The sequence below is a fragment of the Salvelinus namaycush genome, chromosome 8 (genome assembly GCF_016432855.1).
Source record: "Salvelinus namaycush isolate Seneca chromosome 8, SaNama_1.0, whole genome shotgun sequence".
In the NCBI taxonomy this organism is placed as follows: Eukaryota; Metazoa; Chordata; class Actinopteri; order Salmoniformes; family Salmonidae; genus Salvelinus; species Salvelinus namaycush.
The window spans coordinates 38,179,871-38,205,933 of record NC_052314.1 but is presented as its reverse complement, the minus strand read 5'-3'; the positions used below and the strand labels follow the sequence as shown (position 1 = coordinate 38,205,933).

Sequence of the window (26,063 nt, the reverse complement as noted above, 5' to 3'; positions counted from 1 at the left end):
TTGAAGATTTATGTTAAAAACATCCAAAAGATTTATTCTATACTTCGTTTGACATGTTTCTACGGACTGTAACGGAACTTTTAGACTTTTCGTCTGCTCCTAGTAAACGCGCTTCGTGAGTTTGGATTTGTTTACCAAACGCGCTAACAAAAGGAGCTATTTGGACATAAATAATGGACATTATCGAACAAAACAAACATTTATTGTGGAACTGGGATTCCTGGGAGTGCATTCTGATGAAGATCAAAAGTAAGTGAATATTTATAATGTTATTTCTGACTTCTGTTGACTGCACAATATGGCGGATATCTTTTTGGCTTGTTTGGGCTCTGAGCGCCGTACTCAGATTATTGCATGGTGTGCTTTTTCCGTAAAGTTTTTTTGAAATCTGACACAGCGGTTGCATTAAGGAGAAGTGGATCTAAAATTCCATGCATAACAGTTGTATCTTTTAGCAATGTTTATTATGAGTATTTCTGTAAATTGATGTGACTCTCTGCAAAATCACCGGATGTTTTGGAACTACTGAAAATAACGCGCCATTGTAAACTGAGATTTTTGGATATAAATATGAACTTTCCCGAACAAAACATACATGTATTGTGTAACACGAAGTCCTATGAGTGTCATCTGATGAAGATTTCCATAGGTTTGTGATTAACCTCTTGGCGCTAGGGGTCAGAATTATATATATTTTTTAAACGTTCCCAAGGTAAACGGACATTTTCTCTGGCCCAGATCGTAGAATATGCATGTTTCCAAAACTGTCAAAATATTGTCTGTGAGTATAACAAAACGTATTCTGCAGACGAAAACATGAGAAAATATAACCCGGAAGTGATATAATTTTTTATTTTTTTTTAAGTGTTTCCTTGACCGTCTTTCTTCCATTTAAAGGGGTATCAACCAGATTCCTTTTCCAATGGCTTCCTCGGGCTGTGACCAGGCTTTAGACATAGTTTCAGGCTTTTATTTTGAAATATGAGCGAGATGTTTCATAAGTAGTCAGGTGTCCTCTGAATGTTTCCTGCGCGCGAGAGAGGGGCTCCCCATTTTCCTTTCGTCTCTGAATGAATAGGTTATGGTCCGATTGTAATATTATCGATTATGTTTGTTAAAAACAACCTGAGGATTGATTATAAAAAACATTTGACATGGTTCTACGACCATTACGGATACTTTTTGGAATTTGTCGAACGGAACACGGCTTTGGTTCTCAACATAATGCGCAACCCAAATGGCGTTTTTTTGTGATAAAAGTAATATTTATCGAACAAAAAGAACATTTGTTGTGTAACTGGGAGTCTCGTGAGTGGAAACATCCGAAGATTATCAAAGGTAAGCGATTCATTTTATTGCTTTTCTGACTTTCGTGACCAAGCTAACCAAGCTAATATAAGGCTAGCTGTTGTAGCATTGAAAGCTACACTCACAAAAGCTTGGATTTCTTTCGCTGTAAAATATATTTTCAAAATCTGACACGATAGGTGGATTAACAACAAGCTAAGCTGTGTTTTGGTATATTTCACTGGTGATTGCATGATTATAAATATTTTTTGTAATATTTTTGCATTTGGCGCCCTGCAATTCTAGCGGTGGTTAAGGAAAGTGATCCCGTAAAAGGGATCCGTAGCGCAGAGAAGTTAATTCTATCTCTATTTCTGATTTTTGTGACTCCTCTCTTTGGCTGGAAAAATGGCTGTGTTTTTCTGTGACTTGGCTCTGACCTAACATAATCGTTTGTGGTGCTTTCGCTGCAAAGCCTATTTGAAATCGGACACTGGGGTGGGATTAACAAGAAGTGTATCTTTAAAATGGTGTGAAATACTTGTATGTTTTAGGAATTTTAATTATGGGATTTCTGTTGTTTTGAATTTGGCGCCCTGCACTTTCACTGGCTGTTGTCATATCCGTAAGAAGTTAAGAACACATTCTTATTTTCAATGACGGCCTAGGAACGGTGGGTTAACTGCCTTGTTCAGGGGCAGAAAGACAGATTTTTACCTTGTCAGCTCGGGGATTCAATCTTGCAACCTTACGGTTAACTAGTCCAACGCTCTACCCACCTGCATTACATTGCACTCCACAAGGAGCCTGCTTGTTACGCGAATGCAGTAAGAAGCCAAGGTAAGTTGCTAGCTAGCATTAAACCTATCTTATGAAAAACAATCAATCAATCAATCAATCATAATCACTAGTTAACTACACATGGTTGATGATATTACTAGTTTATCTAGCGTGTCCTGCGTTGCATATAATCGATGCGGTGCGCATTCGTGAAAAAGGACTGTCGTTGCTCCAATGTGTACCTAACCATAAACATCAATGCTTGTCTTAAAATCAATACACAATATATTTGTGTATATATTTCTAAACCTGCATATTTAGTTAATATTGCCTGCTAACATGAATTTATTTTAACTAGGGAAATTGTGTCACTTCTCTTGCAACAGAGTCAGGGTATATGCATCAGTTTGGGCCGCCTGGCTCGTTGCGAACTGTGTGAACAAAGACAGCCATCTTCGCCAAACGGGGGATGATTTAACAAAAGCGCATTTGCGAAAAAAGCACAATCGTTGCACGACTGTACCTAACCATAAACATCAATACCTTTCTTAAAATCAATACAGAGAAGTATATATTTTTAAACCTGCATATTTAGCTAAAAGAAATCCAGGTTAGCAGGCAATATTAACCAGGTGAAATTGTGTCACTTCTCTTGCGTTCATTGCACGCAGAGTCAGGGTATATGCAACAGTTTGGGCCGCCTGGCTCGTTGCAAACTAATTTGCCAGAATTTTACGTAATTATGACATAACATTGAAGGTTGTGCAATGTATCAGGAATATTTAGACTTATGGATGCCACCCGTTAGATAAAATTCGGAACGGTTCCGTATTTCACTGAAAGAATAAACGTTTTGTTTTCGAAATGATAGTTTCCGGATTCGACCATATTAATGACCAAAGGCTCGTATTTCTGTGTGTTATTATGTTATAATTAAGTCTATGATTTGATATTTGATAGAGCAGTCTGACTGAGCGATGGTAGGCACCAGCAGGCTCGTACGCATTCATTCAGACAGCACTTTCGTGCGTTTTGCTAGCAGCTCTTCGCAATGCTTCAAGCATTGAGCTGTTTATGACGTCAAGCCTATCAACTCCCGAGATTAGGCTGGTGTAACCGATGTGAAATGGCTAGCTAGTTAGCAGGGTGCGCGCTAATAGCGTTTCAATAGGTGACGTCACTCGCTCTGAGACTTGGAGTAGTTGTTCCCCTTGCTCTGCAAGGGCCGCGGCTTTTGTGGAGCAATGGGTAATGATGCTTCGAGGGTGGCTGTTGTCGATGTGTTCCTGGTTCGAGCCCAGGCAGGGGCGAGGAGAGGGACGGAAGCTGTACTGTTACACTGGCAATACTAAAGTGCCTATAAGAACATCCAATAGTCAAAGGTATATGAAATACAAATAGTGTAGAGAGAAATAGTCCTATAATTCCTATAATAACTACAACCTAAAACTTCTTACCTGGGAATATTGAAGACTCATGTTAAAAGGAACCATCAGCTTTCATATGTTCTCATGTTCTGAGCAAGGAACTTAAACGTTAGCTTTTTTACATGGCACATATTGCACTTTTACTTTCTTCTCCAACACTTTGTTTTTGCATTATTTAAACCAAATTGAACATGTTTCATTATTTATTTGAGGCTAAATTGATTTGATTGATGTATTATATTAAGTTAAAATAAAAGTGTTCATTCAGTATTGTTGTAATTGTCATTATTACAAATAAATTAATTAATATATTTTAAAAAACGGCCGATTAATCGGTATCGGCTTTTTTTGGTCCTCCAATAAATCGGTATCGGCATTGAAAAATCATAAATCGGTTGACCTCTAACACACACCTACACATACAGGGATGGACACAGTTAGGCATGCAACACACACTTGCAGTCATGCCATACAATACACACACACACGCTCAAACACACACACACACACACTTGGCAGGAGGTGAGACAGTACTCACAGCATATTTTGGCGGCCTTGACACACATTTCCTCAGCGGTGAAGCTGTCTTTGAGGAATCCCAGCTGCGGAGTATCTGGCAGGTAAAAATGGATTTCCAGACCCCTCATGGGCACAGTGACGGGGCCCTCGGCTCTCCTCGACCTCCTCATCTTCCCACACAGTTGCCTACCCAGCTCCATCACACCCGGACTTGGCATCCAGACTCTGAAGGTAGAGGCAGAGGGATGGAGAGGTCAATACATCAAAGGCAAAACAGAGGGAGTGTGTATGTGTGTCGGTGGTGGGCAATGTATTGATCCAGAGGTGAGCTCACTGTAGCAGTGGTACGGAGTCCAGCATACCCTGATGACTCACGGTCTAACATTGGCTACCCACAACACACACCTACTCAGGCAATGTAATTCACGACACACACACACACACACACACACACACACACACACACACACACACACACACACACACACACACACACACACACACACACACACACACACACACACACACACACACACACACACACACACCTACTGAGATGATCTCACAAAAGCAAACACTACTCTGGAGGGAGGTGAGGCAGTTCTTCCTCTGCATGCAGATCATCCCAGTAGTTCTCCCAGCAGCGTTTCCCCTTCCTCTACAGCGGCGCAGGTGGCATCCCCAGTGGCTAGGACAGTTTGTTTCATAACACCCCTAATCAGCCTATCGCCAATGGCGACAGAGCTCTGATCTACTGACTGCTGCTGGGATCAGCAGGATCACACACACGTAGGCCTACATGAATCACACACGCACACTGTCAGGGCCAAAGTGTCCTCAGGTCCTGCTGAAGTCTTATCAGCCTGTGAGAACCCCGCTCCACACACACAGTGTATTCATTAGTCTACAGTAATGAGAAACGGTTAACAGCGCAGCAGCAGCGGAAAAGATGGATCGCTGTGATGAACCGATGCCTGCAGTTCATCAAGGGTGGCTGAAGACGGCACAATAGTTGCTGGGCAAAGTGGTAACGCCAAATGCTACGTTAGCCAATACACATTCTGTATTTTATAGTCCACATTTTGTACTGTATTTTAAAGGCATGTAGCCTTCAAATGGTTGTCATGAGGTCATCCTTCACATCCAAACAATGTAGACCTAGGCCGACATTCTGCATCAGCTACAACTGAACTAATGTATGTTACACTGGCATAAAAAAGACACCTCAGAGGTAGGCTAGGCTACAATCTATTACTGTACTATCCTTCAACACATGATGACATTTTGGATGAGTCATATGACAGCGTTTTCCCTAGGATTTTTTTCAGCAGCGGTGGCAAATTTAGCAGTCGTGGCCAACGGCGCCAAAGCTTTTAGAGGCCCTCCTCTTTGGCCACGAGACAACAGTTTGCTGTTTTAAAGCTACTTTCCTGCAATTCTGCACATCTTGCCATGAGGCTGAGAGAATATTTGCCATGGCTTATGTCGTGTTCTTATGCTATCTGAGTGACTCAAACATTGTAACACAATCAATAGTGAGCCAACATGTTGTTTTCAGCACTTTTTTCCCTCGTCTCTCTGCAGCAGACATAGTAAGCAATATGTTTGAAAGATCAAATTGCAATATCGAATCGCAATACATATAGAATTGTGAAAATTGCAAAACATATCGTATTGGCACCTAAGTATCGTGATAATATGGTATGATGAGTTCCCTGGCAGATCCCAGCCCTGCTACCTCACTCTCCAACCAAGGTGCATGAATGGAGGAGCAAACTGAAGTGAAGAGGAAATTCAGCAACTCTTGGGAGAGCATCAATAAAGAAGCATTTGATCAACTTCCACTGCCTTCCAAGAGTTGCTGAATTTGCTCTTCACAGGGATCAGTCTGGAGTGGACGTTTTTTCGTGGCCGGTGATTTTAATGCAGGGAAACTGAAATCCGTTTTACTTCATTCTTTACAAGCACGTCATCTGTGCAACTAGAGGCAACAAAATTCTAGATCACTTTACTCCACACATACAAGGCTCACACTCCATTTGGCAAATCTGGCCTTAACTCTATCCTTCTGATTTCTGCTTACAAGCAAAAACAGGATGTACCAGCTCAATACGAAAGCACAGCTAGAACATTGAGACTGATATTTCATATGATGTGATGTGAAGAAACGCCAAATGTGAAGAAACGCCAAGCGGATGCCACTCACTACCCAATATGGTAGTGAGAGGAAGCCCAGTGGCTGTAGGGAAATGGATTTTGTCCGAAACTGCACATTTTCTCATGGATGAAACATTTGATCTCAATACAGTTTTCGGTTCCCCAAACAAGAATCGAACAGAGTGCATTAAGTTTTGTGGACTTTACCCTTTGCCATTGTTTTAAAAATGTAGCTATTACACACTCGCATTTCACAGAGTAGGCGTTCCCTATGGACATATGCAAATGCAGGGTTCGACCGGGCAAATAGGATCTCGCTAGCTCGTGCTGGTCTCTTCCCTCCTCCTTGATTGTTCTGCCCACTATAGCTAATTTGTTCACATTGGAAACGACTGGCTGTGGTCTATCTTGGTTTAGTTATAAAAATCTTTGACGGAAGTGGACAAATGAAGCGGGTGCTAAGCTACCGAACTGTTTCGCTAGCACAGACTGGAATATGTTCCGGGATTCACCCGATAACATTGAGGAGTTTACCACATCAAATAAAAATACGTGTTATGTGCTGAATACAACAGGTGTAGACTTTACTGTGAAATGCTTACTTATGAGCCCTTTCCCAACAATGCAAAGATTTTACAAAAGTAGTAACACCGGCTTCATTAAGTGCATTGACGACGTCGTCCCCACACTGACCATATGTACAGTGTCTTCAGAAAGTATTCATACCCCTAGACTTATTCCACATTTTGTTGTGTTACAGCCTGTATTCAAAATGGATGAAACATTTATTGAAAATTAAATACAGAAATATTTCATTTCCTTAAGAATTCACACCCCTGAGTCAATACATGTTAGAATCACGTTTGGCAGTGATTACAGCTGTGAGTCTTTCTGGTTAGTCTCTTAGAGCTTAGCACAGTTGGATTGTACAATATTTGCACATGATTCTTTTTCAAATTCTTCAAGCTTTGTCAAGTTGGTTGTTGATCATTGCTTGACAGCCATTCTCAAGTCTTGCCATAGATTTTCAAGCCAATTTATGTAAAAACTGTAACATAGTCAGGAAAATTCAATGTCGTCTTGGTAAGCAACTCCAGTGTATATTTGGCCTCGTGTTTCAGATTATTGTACTGCTGAAAGGTGCATTTCTCTCCCGGTGTCTCTTGGAAAGCAGACTGAACCAGGTTTTCCTCTAGGATTTTGCCTGTGCTTAGCTTTATTTAAAAAAATATGGGGGACTCCCTTGATGACAAGCATACCCATAACAGGATGCAGCCCCCTCCATGCTTGAAAATATGAAGAGTGGTACTCAGTGTGTTGTGTTGGATTTGCCCATAACATAATGCTTTGTATTCAGGACATAAAGTTAATTTCTTTGCAGTTTTATTTTAGTACCTTTTTGCAAACAGGATGCATGTTATTGAATATTTTTATTCTGTACAGGCTTACTTTTCACCCTGTTATTTAGGTTAGTATTATGGATTAACTACAAGTTGTTGATCTATCCTCAATTTTCTCCTATCACAGCCATTAAACTCTGTAACTGTTTTAAAGTCACCATTGGCCTCATGTTGAAATCCCTGAGAAGTTTCCTTCTTCTCTGGCAACTAAGTTAGGAAGGACACCTGTATCTTTGTAGTGACTTGGTGGATTGACACACCATCCAAATTGTAATAAATAACTTTGCCATTATCAAAGGGATATTCAATGTGTGCTTGTTTTATTTACTCATCTACCAATAGGTGTCCCTCTTTATTTGAAAAACATTTTTTACCCCTTTTTCTCCCCAATTGGTAGTTACAGTCTTGTCCCATCGCTGCAACTCCCATAAGGACTCGGGAGAGGTGAAAGTCGTGAGCTATGCGTCCTCCAAAACACAACCCTGCCAAGCCGTACTGCTTCTTGACACTGCCCACTTAACCCTGAAGCCAGCCACACCAATGTGTTGGAGGAAACATCGTACAGCTGAAAACCGAAGTCAGCGTCCATGCGCCTGGCCGCCACAAGGAGTTGCTAGAACGCGATGGGACAAGGACATCCCAGCCGGCCAAACCCTCCCCTAATCCGGACTAATTGTGCGCCGCCTCATGTGTCTCCTGGTTGCGGCCGGCTGCGACACAGCCCGGCAGCTAACCCGGATCTGTAGTGACGCCTCTAGCACTGCGATGCAGTGCCTTAGACCGCTGAGCCATTCAGGAGGCCAGGTGTCCTTCTTTGCAAGGCATTGGAAAACCTCCCTGATAGTTGTAGTTGAATCTGTGTTTGAAATTCACTGCTTGACTGTATGTGTATGTAATTGTATGTGTAGGGTACAAAGATGACGTAGTCAATAAAAAATCATGTTAAACACTTATTGTACACAGAGCGAGTCCATGCAATTTATTATGTGACTTGATAAGCAGAGCTTTACTCCTGAACTTATTTAGGCTTGCCATAACTAAGGGGTTGAATACATTTTGAATCAAGACATTTCAGCTTTTAATGTTTAATTATTTTGTAAACATTTCTAAAAACACAATTCCACTTTGACATTATTCGGGTATTGTGCGTTGGCCAGTGACAAAATCTCAGGCTACAACACAACAAAATGTGGAAAAAGTCAAGCGCAACTACGACGTCATCCCCACAGTGACAGTACGTAGTGTCTTCATAAAGTATTCATACCCCTCAACTTATTCCACAATTTGCTGTGTTACAGACTGAAAAAAAAAATCTCCCCCATCTACACACAATACCCCGTAATGACAAAGTGAAAACATGTTCTTAGAAATGTTTGCAAATTTATTGCAGGTAAAATACAGAAATATCTTATTTACATAAGTATTCAAACCCCATTGTTATGACACTCCAGATGGAGCTCAGGTGCATCCACTTTTCTTTGATCATCCTTGATTGGAGTCCACCTGTGGCTAATTAAATTATTTGGACATGATTTAGAAAGAATCTGTGTATATAAGGTCCCACAGTTGACAGTGCATTTCAGAGCAGAAACTATACCATGAAGTCCAAGGAACTGTCCAAAGATCTCCAAGATATAATTGTGATGAGGCATGTACTGTATCTGGGGAAGGGTATAAAACAATTTCTAGAGTGTTGAACGTTTCCAAGAGCTTAGAGCTGGCAGTCCGACCAAATTGAGCAACCGGGCAAGAAGGACCTTGGTCCGAGAGGTGACCAAGAACTCAATGGGGCGGCTGGTAGCCTAGTGATTAGAGCGTTGGGCCAGTAACTGAAAGGTTGCTGGATCGAATCCTCGAGCTGACAAGGTAAAAATCTGTTGTTCTGCCCCTGAGCAAGGCAGTGAACCCACTGCCGAAGACGTGGATGTTCCATTAAGGCAGCCCCACGCACCGCTCTGATTCAGAGGGGTTGGGTTAAATGTGAAAGACACATTTCAGTTGAATCTCCCTTTCCCAATGACCACTCTGACAGAACTATAGAGTTCATTGGCTGAAATGGGAGAACCTACCAGAAGGACAACAGTCTCTACAGCACTTCACCAATCTGGGCTTTATGGGAGAGTGACCAAATGGAAGCCACTCCTGAGAAAAAGGCACATGGCAGCACACCTGAAGTTTGCAAAAAAGGCATGTGAAAGACAGCGCATAAGGCAAAAGATTGTGGTCTGATGACACATAAACTGAACTTTGGCCTGACTGCAAAGTGCTATGTCTGGAGAATGACACGTCATGACCTGTCTAACACCATCCCTACCGTGAAGCATAGTGGTAGCAGCATCATGCTGTGGGGATGCTTTTCAGCAGCAGGGACCAATGAATGGAGGCAAATACAGGCAAATCCTTGATGAGAACCTGCTTCAGAATGCAAATAACCTAAGACTGGGGGCAAAGATTTACGTTCCAACAGGACAATGACCCAAATCATACAGCCAAACCAACGCTGGTATTATTCAGAACAAGAATGTGAAAGTCCTTGAGTGACCCACACTTGAATCCCATTGAAAATCTATGGAAAGACTTGAAGATTGCTGGTCACCGCCGCTCCAACTACCTTAACAGAGCATGAGAAAATCTGCAAGGAAGACTGGGAGAAAATCCCCAGTTCCAGATGTGCAAAGCTTATACAGACATACCCATGATGAGTCAAAGCTGTAATCGACCCCAAAGGTGGTCTTCCAAAGTATTGACTCAGGGGTGTGAATACTTAAGTAAATTAGATATCTTTATTTCAAAGTCAATAAAAATGCAAACATTTCTAAAAACATGTTTTGACTTCGTCATTATCATTTTACATTTTACATTTTAGTCATTTAGCAGACGCTCTTATCCAGAGCGACTTACAGTAGTGTGCATACATTTTACATACTGAGACAAGGATATCCCTACCGGCCAAACCCTCCCTAACCCGGACGACGCTATGCCAATTGTGCGTCGCCCCACGGACCTCCCGGTTGCGGCCGGCTGCGACAGAGCCTGGGCGCGAACCCAGCCCAGCCTGGGCGCGAACCCAGAGACTCTGGTGGCGCAGCTAGCACTGCGATGCAGTGCCCTAGACCACTGCGCCACCCGGGAAATACAAAGTTCTTACTGGATGTGTCAAAGACCACTGTTTCCGACCGGGGTATTATGGGGTATTCTGTGTACATGGGGAAGAAAATGCTGTAAGAATGAATACTTTCTGAAGGCACAGTATATGTACATACAGTTGAAGTCGGAAGTTTACATACATAAATCAGTCAAGACCTAAGCAAAAAAATTGTAGACCTCCACAAGTCTGGTTCATCCTTGGGAACAATTTCTAAACGCCTGAAGGTACCACGTTCATCTGTACAAACAATAGTACGCAAGTATAAACACCATGGGACCACGCAGCCATCATACCTCTCAGGAAGGAGACGCGTTCTGTCTCCTAGAGATGAACGTACTTTGGTGCGAAAAGTGCAAATCAATCCCAGAACAACAGCAAAGGACCTTGTGAAGATGCTGGAGGAAACAGGTACAAAAGTATTTATACCCACAGTAAAACGAGACCTATATCGACATAACCGGAAAGGCCGCTCGGCAAGGAAGAAGCCACTGCTCCAAAACCACCATAAGAAAGCCAGAGTACGGTTTGCAACTGCACATGGGGACAAAGATCGTACTTTTTGGAGAAATGTCCTCTGGTCTGATGAAACAAAAATATAACTGTTTGGCCATAATGACAATCGTTATGTTTGGAGGAAAAAGGGGGAGGCTTGCAAGCTGAAGAACACCATCCCAACAGTGGAGCACGGGGGTGGAAGCATCATGTTGTGGGGGTGCTTTGCTGCAGGAGGGACTGGTGCACTTCACAAAATAGATGGCATCATGAGAAAATGAAGTCGATATATTGAAGCAACATCTTCAGGAAGTTAAAGCTTGGTCGCAAATGGGTTTCCAAATGGACAATAAACCCAAGCATACTTCCAAAGTTTTGGCAAAATGGCTTAATGACAACAAAGGCAAGGTATTGGAGTGGCCATCACAAAGCCCTGACCTCAATCCTATAGAACATTTGTGGGCAGAACTGAAAAAGCGTGTGAGAGCAAGGAGGCCTACAAAACTGACTCAGTTACACCAGCTCGGTCAGGAGGAATGGGCCAAAATTCACCCAACGTATTGTGGGAAGCTTGTGGAAGGCTACCTGAAACGTTTGACCCAAGTTAAACAATTTAAAGGCAATGCTACCAAATACTAATTGAGTGTATGTAAACTTCTGACCCACTGGGAATGTGACGAAATAAATAAAAGCTTAAATAAATCATTCTCTCTACTATTATTCTGACATTTCACATTTTTAAAATAAAGTGGTGATCCTATCTGACCAAAGACGGTATTTTTACTCGGATTAAATGTCAGGAATTGTGAAAAATTGAGTTTAACCTGTTTGGGCTGCAGGGGCAGTATTGAGTAGCCGGATAAAAGGTGCCCATTTCAAACGGCCTCGTACTCAATTCTTGCTCGTACAATATGCATATTATTATTACTATTGGATAGAAAACACTCTCTAGTTTCTAAAACCATTTGAATTATATCTGTGAGTAAAACAGAACTCCTTTTGCAGCAAACTTCCTGACAGGAAGTGGAAAATCTGAAATCGATGCACTCTTCTAGGGGCTGCCTATTAAAGTCCTTGAGATTTATTCGTTTAGATGCACTTCATACGTCTTCCACTAGATGTCGACAAGGAGTGAGAGAAGAAATGAACTGTGTAACTTGATCTGGGCTCGTATAATTGCTCTTTCTATGACGTGTCACCAGTTTCCTGTTTTCTGGAGAGCGCGTCATGGGACCTGGATTTGCCTTCTGATAAGCTGTCGTTACGGACGACTAATATCTCCGGCTTTGATTTTATTTGATACATGTGACCATATCATCGTAAAGTATGTTTTTTCAATATAGTTTAATCAGATTATTGAAATTTTTTCGGGAGTTTTGCCGTGTTCCGTTCTCTTCCGTTTGTTGACATGGAGAGATTCGTGCCACTTGGCTAGTGCGCTTGCTAAATCGAGAGGGAAAGAGGCCGTTCTAAATCCAAACAACGATTGTTCTTGACAAAGGACCCCTTGTCCAACATTCTGATGAAAGATCAGCAAAAGTAGGAAACATTTTATGATGCTATTTCATATATCTGTCGTACATGTGAACTAGTCGTTGGCGCCCAGCTTTTGGGTACTCTCTAGCTATACCGAAGCTGTATGTCGAAATGAAGTTATTTTTAGAATTCTAACACGGCGATTGCATTAAGAACTAGTGGATCTATCATTTCCTATACAACATGTATTTTTTAGTTGTGTTTATGAATAGCTATTTGGTCAGAATATGTGTGTCAGAAAAAGTATCAGAAAAAAATCCGGACGTTGTGGGAAAAAGTAGCTACGTTAGCACAATGTATAACCACTGATTTCAGCTCTAAATATGCACATTTTCGAACAAAACATAAGTGTATGTATAACCTGATGTTATAGGACTGTCATCTGATGAAGAATATCAAGGTTAGTCAAAAATTATATATCTTTTACTGGTTTGTTACGATCGCTAACTTTTACTGCTGGGAAATGGCTTGTGTTTTTGGCTATTGTGGTAAGCTAATATAACGCTATATTGTGTTTTCGCTGTAAAACACTTAATAAATCGGAAATATTGTCTGGAATCACAAGATGCCTGTCTTTCATTTGCTGTACACTATGTATTTTTCAGAAATGTTTTATGATGAGTATTTAGGTATTTGGCGTTGGTGTCTGTAATTATTCTGTCTGCTTTCAGTGCAATTTCTGATTGTAGCTGCAATGTAAACTATGATTTATACCTGAAATATGCACATTTTTCGAACAAAACATAGATTTATTGAATAACATGTTATAAGACTGTCATCTGATGAAGTTGTTTCTTGGTTAGTTTGGTTGGTTCTTGGTTAGTTAGGTTGGCTTTGTGCATGCTACCTGTGCTGTGAAAAATGTCTGTCCTTTTTTGTATTTGGTGGTGAGCTAACATAAATATACGTGCTGTTTTCGCTGTAAAACATTTTTAAAATCGGACATGTTGGCTGGATTCACAAGATGTGTACCTTTCATATGCTGTATTGGACTTGTTAATGTGTGAAAGTTAAATATTTTTAAAAAATATCTTTTGAATTTCGCGCCCTGCACTTGAGCTGGCTGTTGTCATAAGTGTACCGACACCGGGCTGCAGCCATAAGAAGTGAAATGTATTTTGCTACGGTGTATGTAAACTTCCGATTTCAACTGTATCTACCTGAATAACCTTGTACCCCTGCTTACTGACTCAGTACTGGTACCCTGTGTATATAGCCAAGTTATCGTTACTCATTGTGTATTTATACCTCGTGCTATTTTTTTTCAATTATTTTTCTCTCTCCATTGTTGGTAAGGGCCCCTAAGTAAGCATTTCACTATTACTCTACATCTGTTGTTTACGAAGCATGTGACAAACACAATTTTATTTGATTTTAACAGCTGCATAACATTACAATGCCTGGACAGTTAGGCTATGCCCTATAAGCTTGTGTCTTACCCAATGTCCAAAAAGTTAAGCAAATCAATCCACACATCTGCTGTCTAAACGTACACTACCGTTCAAAAGATTGGGGTCACTTAGAAATGTCCTTGATTTTGAAAGAAAAGCTCTTTTTTTGTCCATTAAAATAACATCAAATTGATCAGAAATACAGTGTAGACATCATTAATGTTGTAAATGACTATTGCAGCTGGAAACAGCTGATTTTTAATGGAATATCTACATAGGCGCACAGAGGCCCATTATCTGCAACCATCACTCCTGTGTTCCAATGGCATGTTGTGTTAGCTAATACAAGTTTATCATTTTAAAAAGGCTAATTGATCATTAGAAAAACCTTCTGCAATTATGTTAGCACAGCTGAAAACTGTTGTACTGATTAAAGAAGCAATAAAATTGGCCTTCTTTAGACTAGTTGAGTATCTGGAGCATTAGCATTTGTGGGTTCGATTACAGGCTCAAAATGGCCAGAAACAATGGACTTTCTTCTGAAACTCGTCAGTCTATTCCTGTTCTGAGAATTGAAGGCTATTCCATGCGAGAAATTGCCAAGAAACTGAAGACTCGTACAACGCTGTGTACTACTGTGTACCTTCACAGAACAGCGCAAACTGTCTCTAACCAGAATAGAAGGAGTGGGAGGCCCCGGTGCACAACTGAGAAAGAGGACAAGTACATTAGAGTGTCTAGTTTGAGAAAGACGCCTCACAAGTCCTCAACTGGCAGCTTCATTAAATAGCACCCGCAAAACACCAGTCTCAACGTCAACAGTGAAGAGGCGACTCCGGGATGCTGGCCTTCTAGGCAGAGTTGCAAAGAAAAAGCTATATTTCAGACTGGCCAATAAAGAAAAGATTAAGTTGGGCAAAAGAACATGGACACTGGACAGAGGAACTCTGCCTAGAAGACCAGCATCCCGGAGTCGCCTCTTCACTGTTGACAACTGGTCCGGTCTCAAAAGGCTCTGGTCTCTCTGGTCGTTGTGTGCTTGTAAACAAACACCATGTGACTGGGTACTACCGGTAAGCTTAATAATGAAATCAAGAATGCGATCTTCTTTATCTCCTAACATATTGCACAAGTTGACTGCAGGTATTTACTTAAAAAGTAGCTTCAAATGTATTTTAAAAACTTCAAAAAGAGAGTTTCCTAATTTTACATTTGCCAAATTGCAATTTGTGGGAAAACCCTGTTCTAAAAGAGCCGTTTCATATGACAGATTAACATCTCAATTAGAAGTTTAGAAAGAGGGAAAACGTAGATCTGCAACAACTAGGATGGTTGTTAATATGACTAGGATTGTGCCTTGGGCTTCTGGACAACGAAAGAAAGTTGATATGAAAACCAGTAGAACAGGAGAGAAATGCTGTGAAACCGTTTGTGCTGCTCTTCTCTCTCGCACTGCTCCACACAGACTGTGTCTGAGTTGCATAGCAACGAGTCTCCCCTCTGGCTTGCTCGAGGCTCACTCTGACTAGAGACAGCCATTAGAAAGTAACTCAACTAACTCTATAAACTCACTTCACATTACTATTTTCTGTAAAATAATAATTCCGGTCGACCAAGTACCTGTTTCACGACTGACGAGATTTGTAAAATTCTGACACCAAATTAATTCCACAAATTTATGCAAATTAACCTACAAACTGATAAGCATGACCGGTCAAATTATTATTTTTCCGGTGGCTAACCGACTAACGGTTAACATCCCTAGCCCTAAGTCTTTTATTTTCTTCACTAATCAGAATTTTAAAAGGTTCACTATGCAGAAATAGCTACAAAAATTCTAATAGTTCGCCTAATTTCAGTTTTTGACAAAACAAGAAAGTATAGTGTAGATCAGGGTTTCCAGAACTCTATACTCGGTACCCCAACGGGTGCACATTTTGGTTTTTACCCTAGCACTACACAGCTGATTTAAATAATCAACTAATCATCAAGCTTTGATCATTTGAATCCGCTGTGTGGTGTTAGGGCAAAAAAACTAAATGTGCACTGCTTGGGGTCCCGAGGACTGAGTTTGGGAAACGCTGGTGTAAACAATCATTGTACCATCTAAACCCCTGTGAATATATTTTCCATAACCACAATATTGTATTTTCAGCTGGTGTACAAAACCGAAAGCATAGAAATAGCACACAAAGAACAGATCTACTGCTTCTTAGATTTGCTTTCAAAAATAATGAAAGATCTATAAGTAACATGTATATGTGAATTTGGTCAGGTCAACTAAAAAGTTACATATTGCAGCTTTAAGGAATACTAGTAGTAATAATAGTTATTGCACAAAACAGCACTGGAGTATTCCTACCTTAGTGGACTTTGTATACGTTTGTCCTCAACACTAGTTTTTGAAATATGTATTATTACTTGATTTCAGGTTTTTTTCTATTGAAATGTTTATAAGCTGTTTTAAATATGATTATCATGTTGTTACCATTGGCAGCCATTTTGAATTCTGCTTTCTGGCTAATTTTGAAATGAGCACCCATTCTATGATGTTTTCATATCTTCTGAGGGATGTTTGTACCAAATTTCATGCTTTTACCTGCTGCATAACAGTTTTTATAGTCAAATACCAGCTGTGTTGGCAGCCATTTGGGATTTTCGCGATAACTCGCTTCCTGGTTAAATTTGACATGGGCACCCCATCTAGGATGTTTTCACATCAACTTGTTTGTACCATATTTGATGCTTGTATCCGCTTCGTAACGTTGTTTTTCAGCTAAGACCCCGGAATAATAATGATTCTAGCTAAAGTTAATAGGATATCGGATAGCTAGCCTGGATATGTGGCATTTTACTCAATATCAATAATCACATATTTGATATGTTAACGTTACTCACCTAGCGAGCTTTCCAAGTCTACTTCCCTGTCGTTTTGTTCATAGATCCAGAATAGAATTATCCGTTGTGAAACTATAAAGTCGGACTTAATCTTGACAAAATCCGTAGGTATGTGAATATTCCAAACGAAAAATGTTTTGTCCGATGAGTTTCTTTCCCTTCTAGTCGAGAGCAAATTCATAATCTTTCTAACCCTTCCTGTCAAGTAACGTCCCTCTTCCCGAAAATAAGGCGACTGCAAGCTCAGCTTCACGCATTCTGATTGGTGCACTGCTCCTTCAGTCAAGTGATACTGTGTAGCCCACTGACACTATTTTATGTTGTCAACCCTAGAATGGTGCAGCATTACAATAAACTGAATGGTTTCACATCCATTGTAATGTAGCAGCAGCAGCTGTGTGTGTGTGTGGTCTTGTTATTCTATGCTCATGGGGACCTGAAATCCCTCAAAATCCCCACAAGGATAATAAAACAAAGAAAACTGTCCCTTGTGGGGACATTTCCCACATCCCCACGAGGAAAAAGCTTATTATACATTTAGGGGTTGGTTTAGGGCTTTCTGGTTAGCGTGTCCGCCCTGAAATTGGAAGGTGGTGAGTTTGATCCCTGTCCAAATCATACAAAAGACTGTAAAAATGGGACCTGATGCATCTCTGCTTGGCACTCAGCATTAAGGAGATAGATTGGGGTAAGGCCCTGCGATAGACTAGCGCCCTGTCCAGTGGGTGTACTTGTACATCAAGCTGCCTCACGCTACAGAAACAGGAGATAGTCCCCTGCTCTATGAGCTGTTCCGGCTCGCACAAACCAAGGCTTGTGCAAGACTACTTACTTACTTACTTTTTAGGGTTAGAATTCGTGTTAGGGGTTAAGGTAAAGTTTAGGTTTCAGGGAAAATAGGATTTTGAATGTAAATACATTTGAGGTGTGTGTGTGCGTGTGTGTGTGTGCGTGCGTGCGTGCGTGTGTAAGAGTATTGCCATTGGGGATGGAACCATTCCTTATATTTTATGGGAGGTAATTAGGAAATTATTAAAAACATTCAAAACATTTCACCCATGAGGCCACTTGTGATTTGACTGCAGGAAAGGGCTACAATACACACAAAGGGGTTTGAGAAAATAATGATAAATGTCATAAAAGACTACACAAAATGCATTCGGGCAGGTAGAGTTCTCCTGGCATCCGCCAAACACAGATTCATCTGTCGGACTGCCAGATGGTGAAGCGTGATTCATCACTCCAGAGAATGCGTTTCCACTGCTCCAGAGTCCAACGGTGGCGAGCTTTACACCACTCCAGCCGACGCTTGGCATTGCACATGGTGAGCTTAGCCTTGTGTGCGGCTGCTCTGCCATGGAAACCCATTTCATGAAGCTCCCAACGAAAAATGATTGTGCTGACGTTGCTTCCAGAGGCAGTTTGGAACTCAGTAGTAGTGAGTTATGCAACCGAGGACAGACGCTTCAGCACTCGGCGGTCCCATTCTGTAAGCTTATGTGCCACTTCGCAGCTGAGCCATTGTTGTACCTAGTGGTTTCCACTTCACAATAACAGCACTTACAGTTGACCGGGGCACATCTAGCGGGACAGAAAGTTGACAAACTGCCTTGTTGGAAAGGTGGCATCCTATGATGGTGCCACATTGAAAGTCTCTGAGCTCTTCAGGATGGCTATTCTACTGCCAATGTTTGTCTATGGAGATTGCATGGTGGTGTACTCGATTTTATACACCTGTCAGCAACGGGTGTGACTGAAATAGCCAAATGCACTAATTTGAAGTGGTGTCCACATACTTTTTATATATAGTGTATCTTGCCTCTTTACCAGGCACTCGGTGCCTCAATGCAAACACACTCTGACTCTAAAAGCATTTCCATATTTAATTTACAACACATGGAATGGTTAACAAAATCAATTCCTAACTGTTCCGGTAATATCGTCAAAGTTCCATCCATTGACTGTCCTTGGTAAGGAAAACACAGTCACAATCCTGTTTGTATCTGACCATGTTAATCAATAACCTACATATTTAATTCATGACCCATAGCTTTATCTGTTCAAAAGATGAGAAAAGGCTTTTTCTGTTGAAAATGTAATATGTAAATGGTCATTCTGGGCCTCCATCTCTTTCCCATCTGATCATGTTTCTGATTGTCAATATTTCCACATATGATCAACAACATTTCTTATTTACAGTATCGTCTTGTAGTCCAAAAAGGAGGCTACTGTAAAATTGAAACTGACCATCCTCCTAGTGAGGTGGGAGGAAATAGAGAGCCAGGTCCTTTAAGATGGGACAGGGAGGGGAGGTTCCGTTTGCCAGTAGTGGAGGGACTTCCCGTCTCCCATATCTGATGTGTTACAACTGAGTTAGTTTGCCGGAAATCATAGGCAGATATTTCCCAAGAATGTTGTAGTCACTGACACAATAAAAGGTGCCACATCTATCTATCTGTAATCGGCCTATATGTATTACAAACTTACTAGTTAAAACCTCACTTTTAAAATACTGTATGCCGGTATGTAGGCCACAAAGTATGTGAAAATGTGAGCATCTATTTCGATTATTTTGACAACATATACAGTATGATTGATAGTACAATTCATATGTAACATAGTTACAAAAGTGTCTTTCACTCAAGTGCTTATTAAGAAGGCTACTCATTATGAGACTTTGTAGTGTTGAATAACAATGATTTTATAGCTTCCATGTGGAACATCCAGACTCACAGATATCCTTAGGGTCTCCAGTAAACTGAAAGAAAGGCAAGGGAAGGGAATGGAATGTCCTTACAGTGTAGTAAATTAAAAGCAAAAACCATAGGTCACCATCAACTAACCACTACTTTCTCGGCTATAAGAGAAGAGAAAGCTGATATTTAATACGAGAAGAGAAAGCTGATATTTAGTTTAAAAATAGGGATGTGAAACAGAATTCAATAGCGGGTATAGGAAGTCGACTTTTATTTACAGTTATTTGTTTACATTTATCTGTCAGCGTTTTTTATTAATTACCAGAATTGATGTTCCACTGATTGACATATCTTCCACAGTCAAATTGTGTGATTAGGGTTCAAAAACCTTTCCCACCCTCAAAACCATTTACAACTTCGATCAGTCCAGTTGAACCAAACCGTGAGGGAGGGGACAGAGACATTGAAAAGGAGGGGGGTATAGAGAGGGGGAAATGAGAGAAGGGGAATGTGGGGGCAGAGAGAGGGGGAGAGAAAAAGATGTGGCATGATCTTTGGGTTATCTGTCTGAGGGGATTTCCGCATTGACTTCCTGTATGTCTAACGTTCTAAAGACGTGTCAAACAGGAGTCTTATGTTAATACCTCTACTCTTATGTTATTTCTATTCTTCAATCATACTAAAAATGTATTAATAACTTTTACAATTATGTTTGTATTTATTTGTTATGTAGAAATCAGTGGGGTAAAGTACTTAACAAAATATACTTTAAAGTACTACTTAAGCAGTATTTCTGTGTACTATTTCTATACTTTACTATTTATATGTGACAAATTTGACTTTTAATCCACTACATTCCTAAAGAAAATAATGTACTTTTTACTCCATTTATTTTCCCTGACACCCAAAAGCACCCTTACATGTTGAGTGCTTAGCAGGATAGGAATATGGTCCAATTCAGACACTTATCAAAAGAACATCCCGTGTCATCCCTACAGCCTCTGATCTGACGGACTCACTACACACAAATGCTTAGTTTGTTAATTATGTCTGAGTGCTGGAGTGTGCCCCTGGCTATCGATTTTAAAAAATCGTGCTGTCTGGTTTGCTTAATATAAGGAATTTGAAATGATTTATACTTTTACTTTTGACACTTAAGCATATTTAAAACCAAATACATTTAGACTTTTAGTCAAGCTGTATGTTACTCGGTAACTTTCAGTTTTACTTAAGTCATTTTCTATTAAGGTATATTTACTTTTACCCAAGTATGACAATTTGGTACTTTTCCACCACGGATAGAAATCGAATTTGAGGTGTGTGGTCACACGTCATGACTATTAGAAATAACATGTATACATATCAGTTTCTTTCCGATTTATTTGCATTTTCTTAAAAACATGAATGATTCAAATGCTACAAACATACGTTTGTTCCCCTTCAACTTATTACGTAATACATCATTCTTTCTACATAAAATAACAATTCTATTCAAATAAAATGGGAAAAACACAGGCTACACTCATTGGACAATGTGAATCATTATAAAGTATTACAATTGAAAATCAGACACAACATTGTAATGTGAGACATATGGTTACATATGATCCTAAATATTTTGTTGTGCAACCTTGATTTAAAAAAAAATGTTTGCCTTGTAAAAAATCACCCAGATAATAATTGTTGTTGTAATTATCCTTCGCTGTAATGCTGTTTCGGAGTGGACCAGAGAAAAAGACGAACTTAGATTCGGTAGTGTAATGGTCAGGCGCGTAACTTCCCCGGGGGACAGGTGGGTAAAGAATCCTCATGTTATGATTGGCACACCGCCGCCAACGACTCTTTTGGTTTGTCCCGGGCTTTAGAGGCGGTGGTTTGTGACGGCGGTTTGCGACAAGTTGAGCAAGGCTTGTAGTAGGGAGAACGTGGATACGCACAATATCTCCTCACTCATCTTAATTAACAAACCCTCAAATCTGTGAGCTAACTTGGAACAAATAAAATAGTACATTCAAATATAAGCACGAATAAGAATGATATGGAAAATAATATTTTTTCAAATGGAGAACGTTTATATTATGAACCTTAAATATCTAGTAGTCTAGAGAATTAGAGAAGAGCTGTTTCTATTAAAGGCAGTAGGTTTCAACCAAGCCTCTTTCTCTCTCCAATCAGAATATTCCAGACTCTGGCCAACAGTAGTAATCTATCATTTAGCAGACACTCTTTGCCAAGAGCAACTAGGTTTAAGTGCCTTTTTCAAGGAGACATCTACAGATTTTTCACCTAGTCAGCTCAGGAATTTGAACTAGTGACCTTTCGGTTACTGGCCCAACAGCCTTAACAGATGCGCTACCTGCCGCCCGCTAAGCTATCCTCCTTATTTATGCCAATTTGAAGGCCAGAATTGTGGGGGGAAAGCACTAATCATGTTTATGCATCCTAATAATCACCCTTAGAATACTCCCCGAACCAACTTTATTTTTTATTTCAATTTGAGAATTTACAAAACAAATTGACCCACCCTAGTCTTTATTGGCAGGGGTGCATGTGATATTGCACCGCAGTATGCTGATTTGAAAATAGTGCTTTTACACAATGTAGAAACCTATTATTCTACAAATAACTTTGTAATTTCAATAACAGGTATTTGTATAACCATTTATAGCTTTTTATAATAAACAACTGTCTTTACAGGGTTAAATATTCGTTTCTAGAGCATAGCATGTGCTTCAGTAGCTAGAATTCATGTAGACCCAATATAGGTTATATCTCAATCAAGTTGAAAATTCGTATTTTCTGGTGCTCCTAAATTTGATGTTGTTCTCCTAACTTCTTAAAGTTGGGAGCACCAGTGCTATCAATGACAAACCGCACAGCAGTACCATCTCCCTCCATCCATCATCACAAAGTGGGTCGGGTGTGTCAAGGTGGCAGCCATCCTTCAGTTATCACAGTACTGTACCTTTAAGATGGACAGCATCAGCACAGTGATAACTGAACCAGGGCAGCCTGGATGTCATGTTAAGGAGCCAAGAGACAGCAGGCCCGTCAGTCTGAGTTCCAGCACAGCACAACATCAGCCATGGTGGTCCAAGGGGTCAGATGCCATCCGTCTTCATGATGCCAGGCTCACACATGATACGACGCTCGCACGCGCGCACACACACAGACACAGACACAGACACAGACACACACACACACACACACACACACACACACACACACACACACACACACACACACACACACACACACACACACACACACACACATGACTTGGAGCCCAGAGCAACAATAATATCTTGTCAGTCACACTGTTCTTTTGCAGATGGAATCGTGCCAAAAGAGGGACTTAGAATGACATGACACTGTATAGGGTCAGGAAGGTGGGGGTGCCTTTGGACATTGCAGAAAGTGCATTTACTTCATGCATAGGCAATACGTAAAATCCAAATATCATGTCTGTATTTATGTATTTCATGGTATCACATTACAAGAATGAGAACACAATTGCATGCAGAAGTAAGTAATGTAAATAGGTTTCTCTAATAGGTTACCAAAACCTGCAAAGCTTTGTAATTATTCACAGGATATAATAATGAATTGTGTATGTGCTATGAATTCGACACAGGCATTACAGAATTCTAGAAAGGAATTTGACTACCATTAGTAAGATGTTTCTTTCTCACCTCATATGAATGTAATACCTACCAATACAAGTGTAACTACTGTAGCATATCAGCTTTTTCTAAACCTCTTTGAAAGATCATTTTCTATACAACAGATACATGTAGCCCAAAAGAATAAAACCTTGTTAATTGGTCGAAGTCACCACTGTTTACTTAGTATTGTTTGAACTGCATAATTTATGGACACCAAATAGCTGACGTCGGACTTGTTATGGTTCTTGGGGCTCCGCCCTCAGCGCGCGAAGGCTCTCCAGCAGTCCAGTCGCGTAGCCCGCCGGAGGAGGCTCCTCCCTATCTCCTTCTCCCTCCGTAAACAACTCGATTTGATGGTTCTGTTTTGATATCAAAGAATTGCAGGAGCACTTGCCAACACTTATTTGAAAAATAACCTGCTGCGCAAGGTTGAGACAACAGTTAAATCGAGCAAAACATAACATTGGTTGCGTAATTGTAAAAATGTAAATAGCATATAAAACTCCCAATAGATTACTTAGTATATTATCATAATAGCGTATCGGACCCTTCAATAATCGTGAAGCGCAGACCAGTTAGCCTAAACATCAAGTAAACGTTTAAAACGCTAAAGAAAAATATTTAAAGCAATCATCACATTTCAATTGTTCCAGATATTCAACTCCACGTTGTCGGGAAAGCTTGTTGCTGTTTTCTATAAATACAACAAGAGTGAGGCTTTTTAAAAACCTTTGTAAATTGACCGTCTTATCATTTTAATTTTTTTAACATATATACCTTGCCATAATAACTCTGATTTTCATTAACAAGACCATGTCAAAGAGCAACGCTATTGGTGTTGATTGAGTCTTACTATTGTGCAGGCTAACGCCCAGCCTGCACACACCCCTCTCTGGGTAAAAACAAATACTATGTAGTCCAAGCATCGAAATTAACATGATAAATTCTTATTCATATTTACTTGCAGTTCAATATCTGACGGATATTAGTCTTACTTACTTGCATTTTGCGCGTTTCATTCCCGTGTTTACGTGAATAGTTTTAATGACGCAGCAAGACCCACATCGAACGACGTGATTGTCGCCATTTTTTGTTGTTATTGAAATCTCAGCCATGTGACAAAATAATAAAACAATGTTTCAGGATCTCGCCGCACAACTAGCTGAGTAAATTGATAGTCTTCCAATTTTGTTTTTTTCGTGTGATGGATTAGGCAGGTTCCATTGACTGAAGACACCAAAAGGTTGTGCATGCGCAGCATTTGACAGCTTTTGGACACTGACGCCGCGGTATGGTTCGCAACAAGTAAATTCCTTGATTCCTTGGTCCGCAAATGTTGCGGAATGGCACTGTCTCAATGCGTAATGATAATGATGGGTGATGGCCAATGTTTCAGAGGGAACCCAGAAAATCGGGAATTACCGTTTACGCTCTGCATTGACTGCTGCTGTCAACAAGTGCGTTTATTTTGTAGTTTGCAGTGTTTTGTCAGTAGGTCTCTTACACATGAGTGGGTTCATGAATTCGGATTTATCCTATTACCATTCATTACGTCATTATCAACTTCCTACCCCATCTGGAAACGTGCCAATCAACAGTGGTGTAAAGTACTTAAGTAAAAATACTTTAACCTACTGCTTTAAGTAGTTTTGGGGGGTATTTGTACTTTACTTTGCTATTTATATTTTAGACAACTTTTACTTAACTACATTTCTAAAGAAAATAATGTACTTTTTACTCCATACATTTTCCCTGACACACAAAAGCTCTCCTTACATTTTGAATACTTAGCAGGACAGGAAAATTGGCCAATTCACACACTTATCAAGAGAACATCCCTGGTCATCCCTACTTCCTATTTTCTGGCAGACTCACTAAACACGAATGCTTTCTTTGTAAATTATATCTGAGTGTTGGAGTGTGCCCCTGGCTATCCATAAATAAAAAAAACATGCAAATTGTGCCATCTGGTTTGCTTAATATAAGGAATGTTTACTTTTACTTTTGATACTTAAGAATATTTTAGCAATTACATTTACTTTTGATACTTAAGTATATTTAAAACCAAGTACTTTTAGACTTGTACTCAGTATTTTACTGGGTGACTTTCACTTCTACTTGAGTCATTTTCTATTAAGGTATCTTTACTTTTACTCAAGTATGACAATTTGGTACTTTTTACACCACTGCCAATAAATAGAACCCCCAAATAGATCTGAATAGCTTTAATTACATAGTAATACAAACTCAATCAATGCAGGAAGTTGCAGATTGAGGATAGAAAATGACGATGAGAACTTTCATACTGTGAAGTGAGTCAACTATGGAAATGCAATGAGCCATTACTAGCCTAATAGTGTGGAATTGTGTAGAGGTGGATCATACAAACTATGCATGGTTGATGACCTTCCATTCTAACATTAGATCTATAGACTTGTGATAGCAGTATAAACTGATGCCTATGGGATTCAGCTCTGTGGGCTAAAATTATCTGGAGTCATGCAGACGACCCAGGTTCTATTCTATTCTAGAATAAGTATATTCTAGACTTCAGAGAGGTTGGGTTAAATGTGGAAGACACATTTCGGTTGAATGCATTCAGTTATGCAACTGACTACGTATCTCCTTTACCTTTCATGTTTCAGCCACTTACATATGATATGGTTG

The 26,063-nt window shown here is 40.2% G+C and overlaps 1 protein-coding gene across 1 annotated transcript in view; it reads right to left on the bottom strand.

Moving 5' to 3' along the window:
• The window catches only part of LOC120052657 (tyrosine-protein kinase JAK1-like), a 72,891-nt gene extending 55,641 nt beyond the window's left edge, over positions 1-17,250 (bottom strand). The window contains exons 1-2 of the mRNA XM_038999702.1: positions 17,036-17,250; positions 4,033-4,238 (exon numbers count right to left, since the gene is read on the bottom strand). Of these exons, the coding sequence (XP_038855630.1) occupies positions 4,033-4,231 (199 nt within the window). The 5' untranslated portion in view covers positions 4,232-4,238; positions 17,036-17,250. The remainder of the gene's footprint in view (positions 1-4,032; positions 4,239-17,035) is intronic.
• Between the last annotated feature and the right edge of the window lie 8,813 nt (positions 17,251-26,063).